The 20,245-nt window shown below is 35.7% G+C and overlaps 1 protein-coding gene across 2 annotated transcripts in view; it reads left to right on the top strand.

The window, feature by feature from the left end:
- Positions 1–15,403, top strand: part of LOC115217437 (flocculation protein FLO11) — a 36,467-nt gene extending 21,064 nt beyond the window's left edge. For both annotated transcript variants that reach the window (XM_029787136.2, XM_036507161.1), the window contains 9 exons: positions 383–509; positions 1,574–1,683; positions 2,851–3,000; positions 4,018–4,142; positions 4,951–5,045; positions 6,257–6,311; positions 6,510–6,671; positions 8,518–8,641; positions 13,705–15,403. In XM_029787136.2, the coding sequence (XP_029642996.1) occupies positions 383–509; positions 1,574–1,683; positions 2,851–3,000; positions 4,018–4,142; positions 4,951–5,045; positions 6,257–6,311; positions 6,510–6,671; positions 8,518–8,641; positions 13,705–15,199 (2,443 nt within the window). In that variant the 3' untranslated portion in view covers positions 15,200–15,403. The remainder of the gene's footprint in view (positions 1–382; positions 510–1,573; positions 1,684–2,850; positions 3,001–4,017; positions 4,143–4,950; positions 5,046–6,256; positions 6,312–6,509; positions 6,672–8,517; positions 8,642–13,704) is intronic.
- The last annotated feature ends 4,842 nt before the right edge of the window (positions 15,404–20,245 follow it).

The following is a 20,245-nucleotide window of genomic DNA, read 5'->3' as shown; positions in this document are numbered from 1 at the left end:
AAAATGCTACAAGTCCTATGAAGTAAGTATCTTAAGACTTTAGGGAGGTGGTTGGGAAGATATCATTATGCTGTTATTTGAAGTGAAATAGAAGAGATATCTTTGTGTCTTGCATTCTATATTCTATTAGTAGCACTACTACCACACAACTATCAGTAGTACTACTACCACTAAACTATTACTAATACTTCTACTAGTTCTATGACCACAATAAACTACCAATAACACTACAAGTACAGTTGTAGCTCTACTACTACTACCACAACTATTATTACTAGCACCACCACTACTAGTACAGCTACTACTACTACCGATATTCTATCACTACTATTAGTAACATCATTATGACAATTCTACTACTAATACTATTTTACTATTGCAGCACTCCTCCCAAAGTTCCAAGGATCATGAAGGATGATAGCCATGTAGACAACACCAAACAGAAGGATTATCCGGTCACCTTGCCTAAGACAGTTACAAAATCCAGAAAAACTCTTCCTCTTCGAGAGGTAAAGACCTTTTTCATTCACTGTTTCTCAAATAAACATTTGTGTGGCTTTTTTGAATGTTTTTCATTGATCTTGTGGATTCCATGGGGTTAACCTGATGTTCTTTCATCTCTTTGCCTACTATGTGGAACTAACCATTTGCTCTCCTGCTTCTATCAACTATTTGGTACATTGACCAATTGACCTTTTCCAGTTGGGAATTAAGAGGCCCTTCTCATTCCTTGCCATCTAACGAGGCTTATTAACTGGATGTTCCTCCTCATGGTTCTCCTTCTCATCCTTCTTCCATATCAGTGAAAATACTAAGCAGACATAGCTGGTTTTAAATTTTAGCACAAGGCCTGCAATTTCATGAAAGCAGGTAAATTGATTACACTGACCCCCACTGCTCAACTGGTACTTCTTTTATCAACCCAGAAAGGATGAAAGGCGAAGTCGCCGAATTTGACCTCAGAATGTCTGAAATGTCACTAAGCATTTTGCCAGGTGTACCAACGGCTCTGCCATCTTGCACCACCTTAAAGGCACAATAAACATTGATTTCAAATTATGGCACAAGGCCAGCAATTTGGAGGGAGGGGTTAAGTTGATTACATTGACCCCAGTGCTTAACTGATACTTATTTTATCGATCCCAAAAGGATGAAGGGCAAAGTTGGCCTTGGTGGGATTTGAACTCAGAACGTAAAGGCAGACAAAATACTGCTAAGCATTTTGTCCAACATGCAAGTGATTCTTCCAGCTTGCCGTCTTATAACCAGACATAATAAACCAATACAGATTACACAAGATATATGAGGATTAGAAGAATGATTTGTCCAATGTGCTAACAATTCTGCTGGCTTACCACCTTATGATCTGTAAATCTACAACTTATGTTAGCTGGATCTTTCTTCTTACTTTTGCATTTAAAGGTTAAGGAATTTGAACATCTCAGTGGTTAAAATCTGTGAAAAGTTTAAATAATTGTTATGAGTGACAAAAAAAAAAGTTATAAAATTCAAATTAAAAGGCAAAACAAAAAAAAAACTAGTTGTTAAGAAACTTATTCTTGGATGCTTTCAGAAACAAAAGAAGCCTGACCTTTCCGAACATCCTGCTGACAAGCCACCAGATCGATCTAAAATGAAAATGAGGGATTTAATATATTGGAATCCAATATCAAGTCCTATGAAGTAAGTATCTTAAGTCTTTAGGGAAGTGGTTGAGAAGATATCATTAAGCTGTTATTTGAAGTGAAATAGAAGAGATTTTTGGTATTCCACAGTGAAGACTTTATTGAGTTGATATATGAGATATCTTTATGATAACTCCATACTTTAAAGCTGCTCAAAGCTGACGAGGTATGGTTATTCAAAGAGAACTGACCATCTATTAGCAATATCCAACTGTAGAAATATTCGCTCCATCAATTTATATACTAGTATCAATTATACGCAAGCATCTTAATACTAGTATGGTTCTAGGTTGTCTCACTGTGTGACCCATTGGGTAAGTGTCTTCTATAGTACATGACCAATCAAAGCCTTGTGAAAGGATTGGTAAATGGAAACTGAAAGAATCCCATCTTATGTTTGTGTGAATGTTTGTGTCTCCTTGTCTTGACATTACATGATTGTTGTAAATGAGTGTCACTGTCATAGAAGCAGTGTCGTTCATTTCCAATATTCTGCAAAAATATGTCTAATCATGGAGAAATATTTGCCTTGCTTAGAAACAGGTAAGGGTTTGCAACAGGAAGGGTATCCATTCATGGAAAATCTGCCTCGATAAACTCCTTCCAACCCATGTAAAAATGGATGTTAAAATTATGATATTAAGTCGGTCAAAATTATCAAAAAGGAAAATGGTGAAAATTGCCATGGATTGGCTCCCATGCCAGTGGCACATAAAAAGCACCATTTGAGCATGATTGTTGCGAGCGTCGCCTTACTGGCACATGTGCCGGTAGCACGTGAAAAACAGCATTTGAGCATGGCTGTTGCCAGTGCCGCCGGACTGGCTCCTGTGCAGGTAGCACACAGAAATCACCTTTTGAGTGTGGTCATTGCTAGAACCACCTGAGTGGTCCTTGTGCCAGTAGCATGTAAAAAGCACCCACTACACTCTCGGAGTGATTGGCGTTAGGAAGGGCATCCAGCTGTAAAAACTTTGCCAGATCAGATTGAGCCTGGTGCAGCCTTCTGGCTCACCAGTCCTCAGTCAAACCGTCCAGCCCATGTCAGCATGGAAAGCGGACGTTAAACGACAATGATGATGATGAATAATTATGAATTTTTGTAATGTATTAATATCTGCTGTGGTTTTATCTTTACCCTTCTTCTCCATGTTTAATTTTACAGATCTCCCGAAAAGAAAACTACTCGGACAATACGAATTGGAGAAGAAGTGCCACCTAAGGTCCCTGAAACACAAAGTAATGAAAACGAGCCTTTTGCAGTGCCTCAGGTTAAGATTGGTGCCGATGGAAACATTGTTATCAATGAAGAAAGGTAATCCATCAAAGTTATCCTAAGTCGTATTGCTATTTAACTTCTAGGCTAGGTAATTCTCTACTTTTCTAAATTTGTCAGAATATTTTAGAATTCGTATTGGGGAAACACCCTGTAATACAATGGAACCTTGGCTTGTGAATGCCTCTCATCACAGACAAATCAGTTTGCAACAATTTTTTAGCATAAAACATCTTGGGTGATGAATGGTGTTCCAAGTAACAAACATTCATGCCAGCAACAACAGTTGGCAACAAGCTGGACGTATCGAAGGGAGAGCATCAGTTGTCTAGCTTTCACCATGCACATCCCTGCTGCGATTAACTGCTTTCTCTTGACTTTCTTATGGAAAAAATACTGTAAATCTTCGAGTATAGTCCGCCCTTGAGTATAATACGCAGGGAATTTTTAGGGGGCTGTACCTCTGAAAAGCCCAAACCTTGTGTTTAATATGCACCCCTTCTCTAACTTGAGTTGTGTGTAATTAGGCCAGCAACACCTAGTTGAACAAACACTTCTGCGTATGCGTAATACAATAATGGTGATGTTCTTAACTGTTATATGGGAATGTAAATATGTTTGCAAATTGTTTTTGCTACATGTTATTCTGTGTTGTGAATACTTTTATTTTAATAAATGTTACTTACTGCAAGTTATGGATGATTCTTTTATGACTTCATTGCATTCAGGTATTTTCGCACCCGACATCACAAAATGCGTCTGAATAAACATTGCCAGACAGCAAATAGAGACTCAGACATTGCTTAGAAAATATTTTTTCATTTTTAACCTTGTATATAGTACGCACTAAGGATTTTGACCTTTAAATTTTGGGGAAAAAAATGCAGATTATACCCGATTTACGGTAGTTTCATTTTACAAACATTTTGGGTGATGACCAGCCTTCAAGAATGCATTAAATTCATAAACCAAGGTTCCATGTACTTACACTGCTGCTAATTTTATTTCTATCTTCAGTTTCCTTCTGCTGTAAATATTTCTTAATTCCTTCAACAGTTTAGTAATCAGCAATACTCAACCATCAGCTCCTATTTGCTCCGAGACTGTAGACGAGACAGATATTTATTCAAATTATGGTAGTTTCCGGAAATATACTCCCAAGTCTAAATGGTCTCTGAAAGGTAAGTATTTCCTTTGGAAAATTTATTTTTTTAACAACCCCGCCCCTGTTCTTTGAGATGGTTAAGATTCTGAAATATTGGGCTGAAGGTCAAACCTTTATTTAAGCCTATCAACAGTCAACTTTTGTCAGTGTTGGTTATCTGTTTAAAAGACATCCATCCATTTGTTTCCACTACTTACTATTGCTGGGAAGGTAGAGTTGGGGTAGAGTCCTCAGGCATTTCTTCCATAAATTCTATCAGAAGCAATTAGCATTACATTTTATGGTTGGATTCCAAGTATGACTGACTGAGACGGTGGATATCCTTCAACCATCTTGCTCTTAGGTCTCCTGTCAGTTGGCTTGGCTTAAAGAAGAATCTGTCTTGCAGTCCTTCTCTGTGGCATTTTAACCACATGTCCATAGTACCAAGCTGTAATCTCTCAGTGAACTAAAATTATTTGCTCTAACAATTCTATAAATATTACCCAGAATATTGGAGAATTTATTGGCAAGAATTGATATTTTTAATTTCAATTAAACTGACTATACCCTTGTCAGCACTGAACTGATCTTTTAACTAGTCAAAAGAAATATATTTTCTATTGTAAAAGTGTGGTAACGACGTTTTGTTAAAGGACTCTTTTTTTAAACACATGGTGTCTCATTAGCATAAGGGAGATGAGATAATCATTTCTTGTATAATATTTGGTGGGATTAGAAATTTGAAATCGAGGTTCAAAGATGCATTTCTCCATTTCAAATTCAAACTTTGTTTTAAATTTCTATTTTTCATTTTGTTCCTTTTTAAATTTTGTTATCTTCAGAAACAAAGAAATTTTTCCTGGCTCTAAGTACAGTTGGAACTGATTTCTCAATGATGTCAAATTTGTTTCCCAATAAAACTAGGAGAGATCTGAAGGTCAGTATTAATTTGATTGGAATTTCATATTTGTCATGTTGTTCAGTGTTTATTCAAATACAATTGTATTTTATATATGATCCTTTACATTGAAGTTTTATCATAAATAAATAACCAAAGTGTTACATTGAACTTGTAGCTACCATAAACAGACTCAATCATGTACAAGCATGCAAAGTGAATGCAATAATATTAACACATACACACACAGTATATATGTGTGTGTGTATATATATATAAAATATAAATTAGAGATAAAACCACTATTATGCAACTCAAACAGTGATAGACATAAACCAATACATAAATAACAAATAATATATATTTTTATAAAACATATAACTTATAACTAGATCTCAAAAAGTATAAAATGAATGTTAAATATATAATAAGTAAAAACACTACGTACATTTCATGGCTACAATTAAATTCGATTTAAAATTATAGTCAATCTTCAGGTTAATGATAATAGTTAAATAAATAAGCAAATAGAGTTAAACAATATTTATTTAAGAAATAAATAAAATAATAATTTTTCTTATGGAAAAAAAAATCCATTAACTAAATTAGAAACTTAAAACATTAGGATTATTTCATACAACACACACACATATGTATAAATGTATTTGTGTACTCTTGTTGTAACATAATGTCTTTGAATGATCATCATAGTCATAGCATGTGTGGCCATGGGAAAATATTACCTTGTTTGGAAACAGGTGAGAGTTGGTTTTCAGGAAGGGATTCAAGCCATAGAAAATCTAACTCAGCAAATTGTGTCTGATCCATGCAAGCATGGAAAAATGGATGCTAAATGATGTTGATGGCTTGAATCTTCTATTTTCGTTTTTAATTCATTTTGCATGTAATTCTAGTTTCATGTTTCATAAGTGTTTTGTGATTTGACAGAACTAGTGGAGATTGGCAGAGAAAATACCTTGTTGTATTTAGTTACACCCCTTCACATTCTAAGTTTAAATCCTTTCAATGGTTATGGTTGGGTAGGGGGGTCAATAAATTAAATACCAGTCAAGTACTGGGGTTGAACTAATTGACTGTACTCTCCAAAATTTATAGCTTTGTGTTTATGCTGGAAAGTATTTTTTTGTTTTTGTAAAGCAATGAATTTATTATAACTAATTCAGTACTTTAAAGAAAATGTATTTTATCTTATCCTATTGTTGCTTATTGAACATTATTTTATATAATAGAATAAATTTAAACGTGAAGAGAGAAAAAACAGATGGCTGATAGACAAAGCAATAAGTAAGTATAAGTAGTCACTCAGTTTTTCCTCGGTACTTAAGATCACTAACACATTTACACTTAAAATATGTGAATAGTATTTCCTGCCAAGATGAAAAGTTTTCCCTTTCATCTTACATTCATTATTGACCCAAACATACTTCTCTTTTAAACGGTTTGAGAATAAATTTTTGCTGTTGTTTATGTGTTTACCTGCAGAACAACAGCTACATTTTGATGAACATTTGTTTGAAGACAAATCTGAGAGCGAAGATGAGGCAGATGAAGAGGAAGCTTCTGCCAAGAAGACGAAGGCTGCCAAAATAAAGAAGAATAATAAAACAGCAGCTGCAAATACTTCCAAGAAAAAACAAAAGAAAGGTTAACTTTTTTGCTATTGATTTTCATTTCATCTTGTCTTTCCTTTAGCACCTTCAGTATTGTGTAACAACTGAATTATCAACACACTCTTTTTCTTAGGTTTTCACACTGATTCTTTAACACACTGTGTTGTTTGTCTGCAAATTAGGTCATGCATCTACACATAGACTGGCACATCTATGCACTGAGTGACATAGTTGTGAACTATATAATATGACTGGCCCCAGTCAGTTCCTGTTTACAACACCCACTCACAAGGCTTTGTTTGGCCCAGGGCTATAGGAGAAACAACACTTGCTCCGGGTGCCATACAGTAAGATTGAATGCGAAACCATATGGTTGGGAAGCTAGCAACTTAACCACATAACCACACTATTGTCTCTAGGTGAAAGCATGGAAGTGTGGTTAATAAGTTTGTTTTGTAACCATGTGGTTTCATGTTTGGTACTACTTTGTACCATGTTGGCAAGCTTCTTCTATTATATCACTGGCTTGACTGAACCCAGTGTGAGAAATTTGGTGGACAGAAACGTACAGAACCTCGTGTGTGTGTGTGTTTATATCTATGTTCAGCATCACTCTGGTACCATTTATCAAATGGTTTTCATGTTTACGTTCCACATGTTCCAGGTCTGCTGTTTATGTAAAGTTATGAAATAGAGTACTATATTATTATTATCATCATCATCGTCGTTTAATGTCCACTTTCCATGCTGGCATGTGTTGGACGATTTGACTGAGGGCTGGTGAACCAGACAGCCACGCCAGGCTCCAGTCTTGATTTGGCAGAGTTTCTACAGCTGGATGCCCTTCCTAACACCAACCACTCCGAGAGTGTAGTGCTTTTACATGCCACCGGCACGGGGGCCAGTCAGGTGGTTCTGGCAACGACCTCGTTGAACAAAAGGGCTAACTGACCATACAGTACAGCCCCATTTAGTGGTGGCAGCATGTTATTGAAGAGAGACAGACACAGAGCTATGGCTAGACTAGTTAACAGAGTATCAAGTGATGTAATCATTTTCAGAAAAGATGAGGACATTTCATATATTGTCATAGGTTATCATAAGGAATTATCTCTGTCTGTGTGTCCATCCATCCATCCATCCATTTCACTTTTTTATTCAGAAGATTTAACTTCTATTGGAAACAATTAACGATCACATTTTAGCTATTATATGAAATGTAATTTATATAAACCCTCTAAAAAACTAGTTATTAAATCATTAATCTGATTTTTCTTGGGGTTGATAAAATAAAGTACTAAATGAATACTGGGGCCTCTATAATCAACTGACCCCTTTCCTGTAAAATTTCTTGCCTGGTGCCAAAACTTGAAACCATTATTATTATAAATATTGAAATATAAAAAAATACATTGTTAACCCTTAAGCATTTAAACCAGTCATAGCCAGCTCAAATTTTCTACCTGTTTTATGTTCAACCCAGCTAGATCTGGCCTCTCACACCTACCCTTCAATATCATCATTTCATCATTTTAATGTCTGTGTCCCATGTTGGTATGGATTGGACAGGAGCTGGCAAGCCTAAGATCTGCTCCAGTCGCCTGTTTTGGCATGGTTTCTATGGCTGGATGCCCTTCCTAATGCCAACCACTTCACAATGTACTGGGAGCTTTTTACGAAGCACCAACATATCGTTCTAAAAATATACAATCATATCATTGAAATCTGAAAGCTATGAGATAATGCATGATAAATTCAAAACAATTTGAATAAATAAGCATTACATTTGACAATAATTTAAATGCTAAAGGATTAATATTATATTTGCTTCAAAAAAATTGTTTATCTTCCATTCAACAATGAATTTTTACCCTGCACAGTTTGCAAAAAGGATTTCATCATTGAGTCAGAAGCTGGTTCCTCTCCCCCACAAGAAGTTGTTATGGAAGAAGCTGTCCAAGATGATATAATCATCATACCAGAACAGGAACCTTATGTTTCAAGGTTCGTTTGTCATTTTTTCATTGAATTTGCTTTCCTCTCCCTGTCTACCTTCACTGTTTACTGTCTTACAAACGGTCACCATAATTTATCAATCCCTATATGTCTTTTTTGGTATAGATCAGATTCATTTGTCCATATATTTTTTGATTTTGTATGGGGTTTAGTCTATTAAGATCTGATGTAATTACTTTTGTCTTAGTCTCCTTTGCATTATTTCAAACTTTTATTACCCCCCCCTCTCTCTCTCTGTCAAACCTCACCAGTTTGTCATCTTACATTTGCCACACTGCTTGCATTATAACTCTATGATGGTTTCTCTCATTAGCTTGTTACACACTTCAACTCAAAATTTCTCAGTACACGCTCAACATCCCATACTGAAATAATTCTTTTGCCTGTTTCCACTACTCTTCTATCGTCATGGTTTATTTATGTCAATCATTTATCTCCATACACCATTACAGCTACATATCATCATGCAGCATGTTACAACCATGCAACACCATGCAGTTTGTTACAATCATAAGTCACCACTTCATGTGTCACAAACATTCAGAACTATTCTGTATGTCATCATCATCATTCATTGTTCGACCATGGTCAAGACAATGGAATTTACTGTTATGCCAGACTTCACGGTCCATCATAGCATTACGGAGGTCCTGTTGCTGGATGCCTGTATCCCTGGAGATTACATCAGGGTAGGAGAGTGTGCACCCTCTGGTATCGCGAGCAGATGGCTTCCAGAGGAGAAGAGTAGAAATTACCTCATTTTCAGGTCTACAACAATGTCCAGCAAACTGGACTCTTCTACCTTTCACAAGAGATGATACAGGTGGTAGTTTCCCATATATTTGCATTTTGGTTGGATGACGCTTCCACGAGAGATTTTGAGCTCTCATAAGGAGGCGAGTGTAAGTTCCATCCAACCGCCTCTCAAGCTTCTTTGATAACGTCCAGGTTTTTGAGCCATATAGTAGAATTGGTTTGACTGTAGCTTTGAAGATTTTAAGTTTGAAATCTCTACTTAGATTTGATGACCAGATCTTATGCATGTCATTACAGGCTGTTATGTGGTTTGTGTCTCTCCTCTCTATTGTTCTTTGACTCCTCTTGATCATTCTCTCACCGTCTTCTCTAAAGTACGAGTACTCCTATAGCTCCTCTACAGCAAGGAACTTGTTCTGCTCTGTCTTTGAAAACGCATTAGATAAGATAGTCCTATGCACAGTGTATCTTCAAAACAAACAAAAAACATGAGATGGTCCTGGCTGGAATGCTTTTGATCATGTGACTACTCAGTCATATTTCAATTTGAGATAAGCAACTTGCTGTATTGGTCCCATTTAGAAAGTTCCGGAAAGATAGAACGCATCAGTCTTTACATCTTACTTTACTGTAGGTATCACCTTTTGTTGCTTTGTAGTGTGACTGTGTCAAGTTACATTAGTTATCTCGCTTTTTTTCTCCTCCCTTTTATCTCTTCTCTCCCTTTCTCCCTTCCTCTTTTTCTCTTCTACCCCCCCCCACCGTCTATTATGTCCTTCTTTCTGTCTCCCTTGTTTCTTCCTCTCTAGACCACTACCTTTGTTCCTCAATATTTAATGAAACACAATTCAACAGTTCTTTTTGTGATATGATAATCAATTATTATAATTAGGTGCTTATATGTGTTAAGTCAGATGTTTATATATATATATATATATATATCTATATATATATATACACACAATCTATGCTAGCATGGAAAGCAGACGTTAAATGATAATGATATATATATATATATATCATTATCATTTAACGTCTGCTTTCCATGCTAGTATGGATTGTATATATATATATATATATATATGTGTGTGTGTATATATATATATATAATATATATATAAAGAATTTTTTGTGTAATACGATAAAAAAACCAAGGCTGTGTAGATATTAGAGCATTTATAGATATTAGGTCTTACAGCTGTTTCTAGGATATTTATTAATTATATCCCTTCATCGGGATATAATTCACCTTCTTTCGCATTTATTTGCTTACTCCAGTATATATACATATATTTAAAGACAAATGTAAATTATGAACTAACAACTTCTTTTCAGTAGTTCTCTTTGATTTTTACCAATTCCAGGTGAGACCTACAAACCTATAAATTATTTATGTAACTCAGGCCTTACATCTTTCCAACCATTTTTTAAACAATGGTTTTTTTGGTTTTTTTTTGTATTCTTGCATTATCTTTAAATTGAGTTTCTCTCTTATTAGATTGATCTTTCCATTATTTTGTGGGTTCAAAGTTGGTTCCTATACAAAAAAAAATTTAGTGGTTTACGTCTGAGGTAGTCTATAACCAATGAGGGTCATTTGATAGTCATTGTGATCTGTTGGGAATAAATGCTTTGTTTTTTATATGGGTGTTACTGAGATTTGATCATCCTGGTATAGTTTTGTATCTTTGTATTTCTATTCATGTATTTTCTCAATAGTTCGTTTTTAGAACTTTGGAATTTAGAAAAGTCTGAAAGGCCTGATTTGATTCAGTTATAACCACGGAACTCAAAATTGGTGAAGCTACAAATAATAGCATGTAATAGTGGAATGTCTGTCTTCTTTACAGGTGATGTGGGTTCAAGTTTCACAGGCAGCAATCAACTTTTTATACCCAAAGGGTTTTTAAACCCAATATTTATACACTATTATTTATAGCTTTATCTACTTTGAGCTCCATTGTTGAAATCAAATCATTTCACTTTTAGCCATGTTGTACAGTTGTTGTTTCAGTCTGCACATATTCCTAGTTGGTTGCAATTAACTAAATTAAATGGTGATATTTCTTAATTGCAGTTGCACAAGTCTGTTTGCACAATAATTTTAGCATAATATTTGGGTTTACTAGGCATTAAATTATTAGGTCAATTCTTGCCTGCACTGTTATTTAAGGTTATACAATTATTTGGGGAATTTTCTGTTTTTATTCTAGGCAGCGTAGGTGTGTACATGTGCACATATATAAGCGATTGTTTACACAGAACTATGAATTTAGAATTTGGCACCTCACTGTCACTAAAGAGAAAGTTGTTTGCCATATTGGTATCATCTTCATTTTCATGATCAGTTTTCTTTTGTTTTGTATCTTTTACTTGTTTCAGTCATTGGACTGTAGCCTTGCTGTAGCACTGCCTCAAAGGGTTTTGTCAAAGAAATCGATTTTAGTATATATATTTTTAAGCCTGGTACTTATTCTATCAGCCTCTTTTGCTGAACTGCTAAGTTACTGGGATGTAAACAAACCAATACTGGTTGTCAAGTAGTAGTGAAGGAACAAATGCAGACATATACACATATGCATGAATATATACTGACTGTCCCACACTTTCTATACTGCTGTCATATTGGTCTGAAATTTGATCAGTCTTTGTCTCTGCTATGTTGGTCTAGAACAAGTACAAGTAACTTTTTTCCCAGGAGTGGACTACATGAGACTTGCCTCATCATCAAGTGGGCTGTGCTACTAAAAAAAACTCAAATTATTTTTTCATTGGGCATGCCTTTCAAAAAGTCCTGCAGGTTGCAATCTGCCTGGTCTATCTTTTTTGCTGCTGTTGTGTTGGTCTAATATTAAGTCTTTCTTTTTTCTCTGAGAGCTTAGTCTGAATTTTCCATTCTCAGTATTTAATACATCACTAACTTCTAACTATTCTTCCGTCTAACTTACTTTCATCAGTAGCACTGATTCAAATTTGGTGTGAAAATACCATCAACTAATTATTATAATTAACAGCTCATTGTTTTGTCTGCTGAAACTGTTATATTACATGATTTATTATCTTAATTACTCATTTTCTTAATGACACTGATTACTGTATGACCTTCAGTTAATTCAACTTATTATTCATCGTCAATATTACCTTTGTTGTAACGTATTTTTTCATACTGCCATGATATGGACCAAATGTTCATTCATCTATTTAATCCAGACACTTTTACTACTTAATATCTGGACCTTTAATATTAATTGCTGCTAAATTATAATTTGATACAGGAAGTATGAAATTGTTTCTTTTTTTTTAAATTCTCATTATGACATTCTTTGTTGTATCTTGGGGGGGGGGGTCATTGTGCTGATAATACACACACGCACTGGTTCTATTTCACTTGGCAAACTGGCAGAATCGTCAGCACACCAGGCAAAATGCTTAGCAGCAGTTCATCCATCTTTACTTTCTGAGTTCAAATCCTGCCATGGTCGACTTTGCCATTCATCATTTTGGGGTCAGTAAAATAAGTACCAGTTGAACAGTGGGGTTGATGCAATCAACATACTCCTTTCCCCAAAATTGCTGGCCTTGTGTCAAAATTTGAAATTACCATTATTATTAGCCAATTAGTTAACACCATTTAACTAATCAATTGTTTGATTTATCATTTGGACAATCAATTTGTCAGCTATGTTGGTCAAAGTCCTTTAGTTACTAATTGTGATGTCATCAATGATTTGCCCTCTCTACTCCGGGTCTACTTTAGGTCTGTTTGCCTAGCTGATTGATTGACTTGAAAGATCAATGGAAGACCAATTAATTAATTGGTTAAATGTTAGTCAATTGATAAATAGTAATTCAAGAAGCGAAATAGAACAAGTGCATGTATGTTTGTTATTGGCATAATGACCTTTCCAAGATACAACATAATCTGTTTCAACACATGAGTTCACAACAAGAAGCTTACAAACCAAATGAAAAAACAAAATAAGACATCTTTGCTGACTATATATAATAACATTGTACTGAAATTACATTTAAAACGAAAGAAATCTAATAAAATACCAGATGAAACTCATGTTGTTTCTTTCATTTTCTCCCTATTTTTTTGCTATCTTCTCTCTCTCTCTCTCCCCCACCTTTTCTCTGACTAGTTACATCATTTTGGTTGTCTCACAAACATCTATATATATCCCATGATTGTTCTTGAATCTGTATAGTTATTGCTAGTTTTGTAAAAGCCAAAGAGATTTTGATATACTGTCTGTTCTTCAATTTGTTAATTTCATGAACTTGTTTTGCAGCACTGGGAACGCAACCGGTAAAAAGCCCAACAACGTGGTCCAAAGAGCTCAACAGAAGAACGTCGGCAACAACCAAACGAATGCAGAGGAAGAGGTCGTGGGCATATTAATGGAACTTGGTCGGAGCGGATCAGTGAGTACAGGTGAAGAGAATGCTACAACCAGTGTTGTGGACAGCAGCAAGACTTGTCCATCCACTATCACAGTGGGAACTCCAGGGTCAACCGGAGCAGTTGGTGGGAAAGAGGTTGCTGCAACTAATCAAAATGCCACACCAAGTTTGCTGGATAACTCTGCTGACGTTGTTAAAGATAGCAGTTCGTTGGCAAGAACGTTTCTACAGCAAATGGGCTTGAACAAACACATCAATACTCTACAAGATGAGATTGTCAGCATCACTGAAGCTGAGATCAGCAATGATAACGGTACACAGAAAGTAATATTAGTTGAAGTACGTCCTAAGAACCAAAAGCAGACTGTTGTCCACATGTACCTCGTGTCTCCGACAATTGCACCAAAGACGGACGCGGGTCAAAACAGCTCAGCCGGGAACCCAACAAATGTGAATCCTGGCGTTCCCCAGATGTCGGTACCAGCACTGGTAACAACAACTACGTTACCGCCTCCTCCTCCACCGACATCCACGCTGGAAACCGCGGCATTACCTCCCCCTCTTGTGCAAAGACCAGTAACTACAACACTACCACCAGCCCCTGCGCAAATGCTGGCCACCACATTACCGCCTCCTGCAGCTACACAAGTGACCTCTATGTTACCTCTCCCTCCTACTCAAACACAAGTAACTACAACATTACCCCCTCCTCCTCCTGCACAAACACAAGTGACCTCTCTGTTGCTACTGCCTCCAGGGCAGACACCAGTGACCTCTACAATACCTACCCCTTCTACGTCCACTCTAGTAACTGCAACGTTACCTCCTCCTCCTCCTGCACAAAAACAAGCCACCTGTATGTTGCCCCTGCCTCCGGGACAGACACCAGTGACCTCTACAATACCTACCCCTTCTACGTCCACTCTAGTAACTGCAACGTTACCTCCTCCACCTCCTCCTCCTGCACAAACACAAGTGACCTCTCTGTTGCCCCTGCCTCCAGGGCAGACACCAGTGACCTCTACAATACCTACCCCTTCTACGTCCACCCTAGTAACTGCAACGTTACCTCCTCCTCCTCCTCCTGCACAAAAACAAGCCACCTGTATGTTGCCCCTGCCTCCGGGACAGACACCAGTAACCTCTACAATACCTACCCCTTCTATGTCCACCCTAGTAACTGCAACGTTACCCCCTACTGTGCCTACAGTGGTAACTTCAACGTTAACAACTCCTCCCCCTGTACCCATACCGATAACCCCACTGTTACCTACACAAACAGAAGTAGCAGCAGCAACAACAACAACAACTAGTTCTACAGTTGTTACTACTAATGTTACTGCAGAAACTGCTTCTGCTACAGTATTTGCACCAAGCAGGTGACCAAATCTGTAATTTAAGTCTTCTGTTAAATATCTATATGTTGAATCACTGTATTATATTTACTGATTATCAAATGTATTGATTGTTATATGTTGTCTGTCATACATACATACATACATACATAAATAAATACATACCCACACAATATATAATAATAATATGAAGGAATATTATTCCAAACTTACAGGGAAAAATTCAATTTAGAAATACTAAATCAAATTTCACAAAATATAATATATATATAAATTAGAAAATAAACCACCTTTTATCAATTCAATAATGAAAAATTAAATTATACCATTTAGAAAAATTACATATTATAGAAAGATTAAATATACGATAAAATATATAGCGATGATTAAGTAATGTGCAAAATAATAAATAAAACGTATATATTTGGTTTTATTTATTATTTTGCACATTACTTAATCATCGTTATATGTTTTATCTTATATTTAATCTTTCTATAATATGTAATTTTCTAAATGGTATAATTTAATTTTTCATTATTGAATTGATAAAAGGTGGGTTTTTTTCTAATTTATATATATATATAATATATATATATATATATATATAAATAAATAGATGAGTGTATTTTTACGTTGTTAAAAATTAACACGGAAAAATAAATAATTAGTTACCAGGGCAGCAAAAATATTTTGAATAGTATCAGTGGAATTTTCGAAACATGTGTCGAAAGTAAAAATATTTGTTTACACCTGCGTTAACTCCATTTTTTATTCATATATATATATATATACATATATATATATATATTATATATATATATATATATATATATATGTATCATTTAGTAAAATTGACAAAAAGAATTCAGTGAACTTGCTGTGTGGAAAGGAAAGCTCAATGTTTCTGACAGAGTTCTCATTCAGGGGGGAAATTGACTGGAGAGAAATTAAAAAAAGAGTCAGTAGTAGAATTTTCCTAACATAGAGGATGTAAAACTCTGTGGTCTCTTAATTTCTCTTCTGTTGACTTTTCCTCAGAGGAAAACACTTGTCTGAAACTTTTTGTTTTTCCACTCCCCATGATGGAAATTCAGGCACAGACCAACACAAGTCTCATCTCTTTTTCGAGTCATTTTGATCACACACATGCACACATGTACACACATACAGTGAAGGTATATGGCTAAGTGGTTAGGGTGTTGAACTCCCAATTGCAAGCTTGTGATTTCAACTCCCAGACTGGTGGTGCATTGTGTTCTTGAGCAAGACACTTCACTTCATATTACTCCAATCCATTCAGCTGTAAATGAGTATCTTGCAATGGACTGGCATGTGGACCTACCTGCCTTGCCACTGGAGTGACATCATTTGAAAGACACAATGTAAGGAGCTGCCAATTTAGCAGCAGTGTATAATGCTACCAGTCTGGTTAATAACAATAACATACATATATATATATAATAATAGTAGGAAATATATATGTATATATATATATATATATATATATATTAGTAGGGAACATATATAATAATAATAATAATAATAATAGTAGGGAATATAATTCCAAACTTACAGGGAAAAATTCAATTTAGCAATTCTAAATCAAATTTCACAATATATAATATATGTATATAATTGAGAGAAATAACCTCTATTAATCAATTCAATAGTGAAAGACATTATCCATATTATATAGAAAAAGTTTAAGTATGCTATAATAAATATTATTCAAAAAATCAATAAATTAAATATTTATTGATTTTTTAAAAATAATATTTATGGTATATTTAAATTTTTTCTATGTAATATGGATAATGTCTTTCACTATTGAATTGATTAATAGAGGTTATTTCCCTTAATTATATATATATATATATAATTTAAATATAGGATAAAATCTTTATAAGAATTTATCAAGTAGTTAGCGTGAAAAACCTCATAAGGGAAAAATTTATTAATTTTTCCCTATAAATGTATTTATTTATATTAAGGGCATTTATGTATAGTAATGCCCTTAATATAAATAAATAAATGTATGTATTGATTCATTGATTGTCATGTATGTTGTCTGATTGTCATGTTTTGTTTGGTTATCACATGTTAAAACTGAGGGCCATATTTCATCAGAAAAATAAATGGTGAATGACTTGGTACTTCATTGTTAAAATTCTGCCAAGTAACCTTATATGTGATCTAGATAAATGTGAATGTATTGCTGTGCCATTTCATGTGACACCAGCACCATTCTCAACTATGGTCATATGATATTTAATGCATTTAGTCTTGAAAATTGTAACAAATAAATGTTTTCTCTTACATGGTTCTCACTGCCAAAAAGAAAGACAATGATGAGGATGATGGTGATGAAGATAATGATATTATTAATAATAATATAATAATAATAATAAAATGCTGAGATAATAATCTTCCCAGATTATTTTTCAAACCATTAATTTATTCTGAAGCTCTGATTGCTTAATATTTCTCTGTATTTGACTGATAAATGTAGATATTGAATCATTGAAGATAAAATGATATGAAAGAATATTAAAAAATAAAATGACAAAAAAAAAACTGGTGTAAGACCAGATGAGTTTTTGATTAATTCATTTTTTTAATTCTAGATTCTGTTATTCTGATGTCTACTTTTGACATCCTATAGACTCACTCTTTTTGTTATGCCATACCTCTTCCTTTTCTTCCCTCTTGTCTTCTCTCTTCTTTGTTCTTTTTTTCCTCTCAGATGCAGTCACAAACATTCATTCTATTATTTACTGAATAACTACTTTTTTCATTCATTTCATCACCACCATCTTTATCTCTCTCTTTCTCTTCCCTGCCTCATGCTAATTATTTTCACCCGCCTTATATAATGTGAGTACTGGCACGGAGGCCAGCTTGTTGCCAAAAAACATCATTCAAACATGATCGTTACCTGTGTCGCCTTACTGGCGCTTGTGCTGGTGGCACATAAAAAAACAATCGAGCGAGGTCATTGCCAGTGCTGCTGGACTGGCTCCTGTGCAGGCGGCACATAAAAAACACCATTTGAGCGTGGCCATTGCCAGTACCGCCTGACTGGCCCTCGTGCCGGTGGCATGTAAAAGCACCCACTAGACTCTCGGAGTGGTTGGCATTAGGAAAGGCATCCAGCTGTAGAAACTCTGCAGGATCAGATTAGAGCCTGGTGCAGCCATCTGGTTCGCCAGACCTCAGTCAAATCGTCCAACACATGCTAGCATGGAAAGTGGATGTTAAACGATGATGTGTATCTCCTCTATGGCAAGAATCCTATTCTTGCCTCTTCTTTCATACTTTAACCTCTCAACACTTAGCACACAGACCTACTCAAATGAAGCTTAATGAAATCTTAGTCCTGCAAGCCATATGCTATCTTCATTTGTGCTCATGTCAAGAGAAAAAGCACCAGGTTCCCTCGGGGCTGAGCATTTGAAGATCCTTTCTCACCACTTCATCCTATGTTTTCCTGGGTCTACACCTTCAGCAGGTTCCTGCCACAATTACAGCTTGGCACTTCTTTACACAGCTGTCTTTCTGTGTTGGGGGGGGGGGTGTCTAACCATAAGATATTACCTTAATTAGAAACAGGTGAAGGTTGGTGACAGAAAGGGCACCCAGCTGAAAAACATGTACCTCAGCAAATGATGTTAGTAAGAAGTTTGCTTCCCAACCACATGGTTCCCAGGTTCTGTCCCACTGTGTGGCACCTTGGGCAAGTGTCTTGTACTATCCTCAGGCCAACCAAACCATTGTGAATGTATCAGGTAGATGGAAACTGAAATAATCTTGTCGTGTATATATATATTTGTGTGTGTGTGTGTGCATCTTTGCGTTTATCCCCACTGTCAATGTTTGACAATCAGGGTTGGTGGGTTCCTGTAACGCAACAATTCAGCAAAAGTGGCCAATAGAATTAGTACCAGACTTGCAAAAAATAATTACTAGGGTTGCTTCATTTAACTAGTAATTCTTCAAGGCAGTACCCCAGCATGGCCACAGTCTAATAACTGAAACAAGTAAAAGTTAAGATATATTCAGCTGTAGAAACATTGCCAGGTCAGACTGGAGCCTGGTGGAACCACTGGCTCTCCAGACTTCAGTCAAACCATCCAACCCATGCCAGCATGGAAAACAGATGTTAAACAATGATGATGAACTTTTATGTGGGAAATGTTGGTTGGTTTTTGAAGTTTCTGTTTACTCACCTTCACCAAAACATCAAAGGTAAGTAATCTGTATTTTTGAGGATTCTGTCAAACTTTTCTTAGCAAAAGTTTATTAAACGTACACAAGTAAAAAATCTTGAGTAAACCCTCAGTTCAATGTTAAATTGATTTATGCCTCACTTGCCATAAAAATACTTGACCATGGGATTGCACCTGGAAAAAGTTACCCTCTGAGGCACAAGTCTGTGGAAGACCAACAATCGGCCATGCATCCCAGACTCCCCTCTCCATGCCACTGATGTTGCCTGGAAAAAAGCAAAGAACGATATAACTTGGCACCAGTGATGTTGCAACTCATTTCTACAGCTGAGTGACCTGGAGCAACATGAAATATAGTGTCTTGCTCAAGAACACAACACAAACCTAGTTTGGGTATCAAACTCAATATCTCATGTTTGTGAGCCTGATATATATATATATATATATATATATATACATGTGGAGGCACGTGGCTTAGTGGTTAGGGTGTCAGCATCATGATCATAAGATTGTGGTTTCGATTCCTGGACCAGGCAACGCGTTGTGTTCTTGAGCAAAACACTTCATTTCATGTTGCTCCAGTCCACTCAGCTGGCAAAAATGAGTAACACTGCGATGGACTGGCGTCCCGTCCAGCTGGGGAACACATACACTATTGAAACTGGGAAACTGGGCCCATGAGCCTGGCTAGGCTTTAAAAGGGCACACTTATTATTTATATATGTATACATAAGCAGTAAAGCCTTGGTTTGCAAACGCTGCTCATCATAAACAAATTGGTTTACAATATTTTGAACATAAAATGCTTTGCATGACAAACAGTGTTCCAAGTAATGAACATGCAAGCT

This window comes from Octopus sinensis, linkage group LG11 (assembly GCF_006345805.1).
Source record: "Octopus sinensis linkage group LG11, ASM634580v1, whole genome shotgun sequence".
NCBI lineage: Eukaryota > Metazoa > Mollusca > Cephalopoda > Octopoda > Octopodidae > Octopus > Octopus sinensis.
The sequence above is the reverse complement of the archived record's forward strand: the minus strand, read 5'-3'. Positions and strand labels throughout refer to the sequence as shown.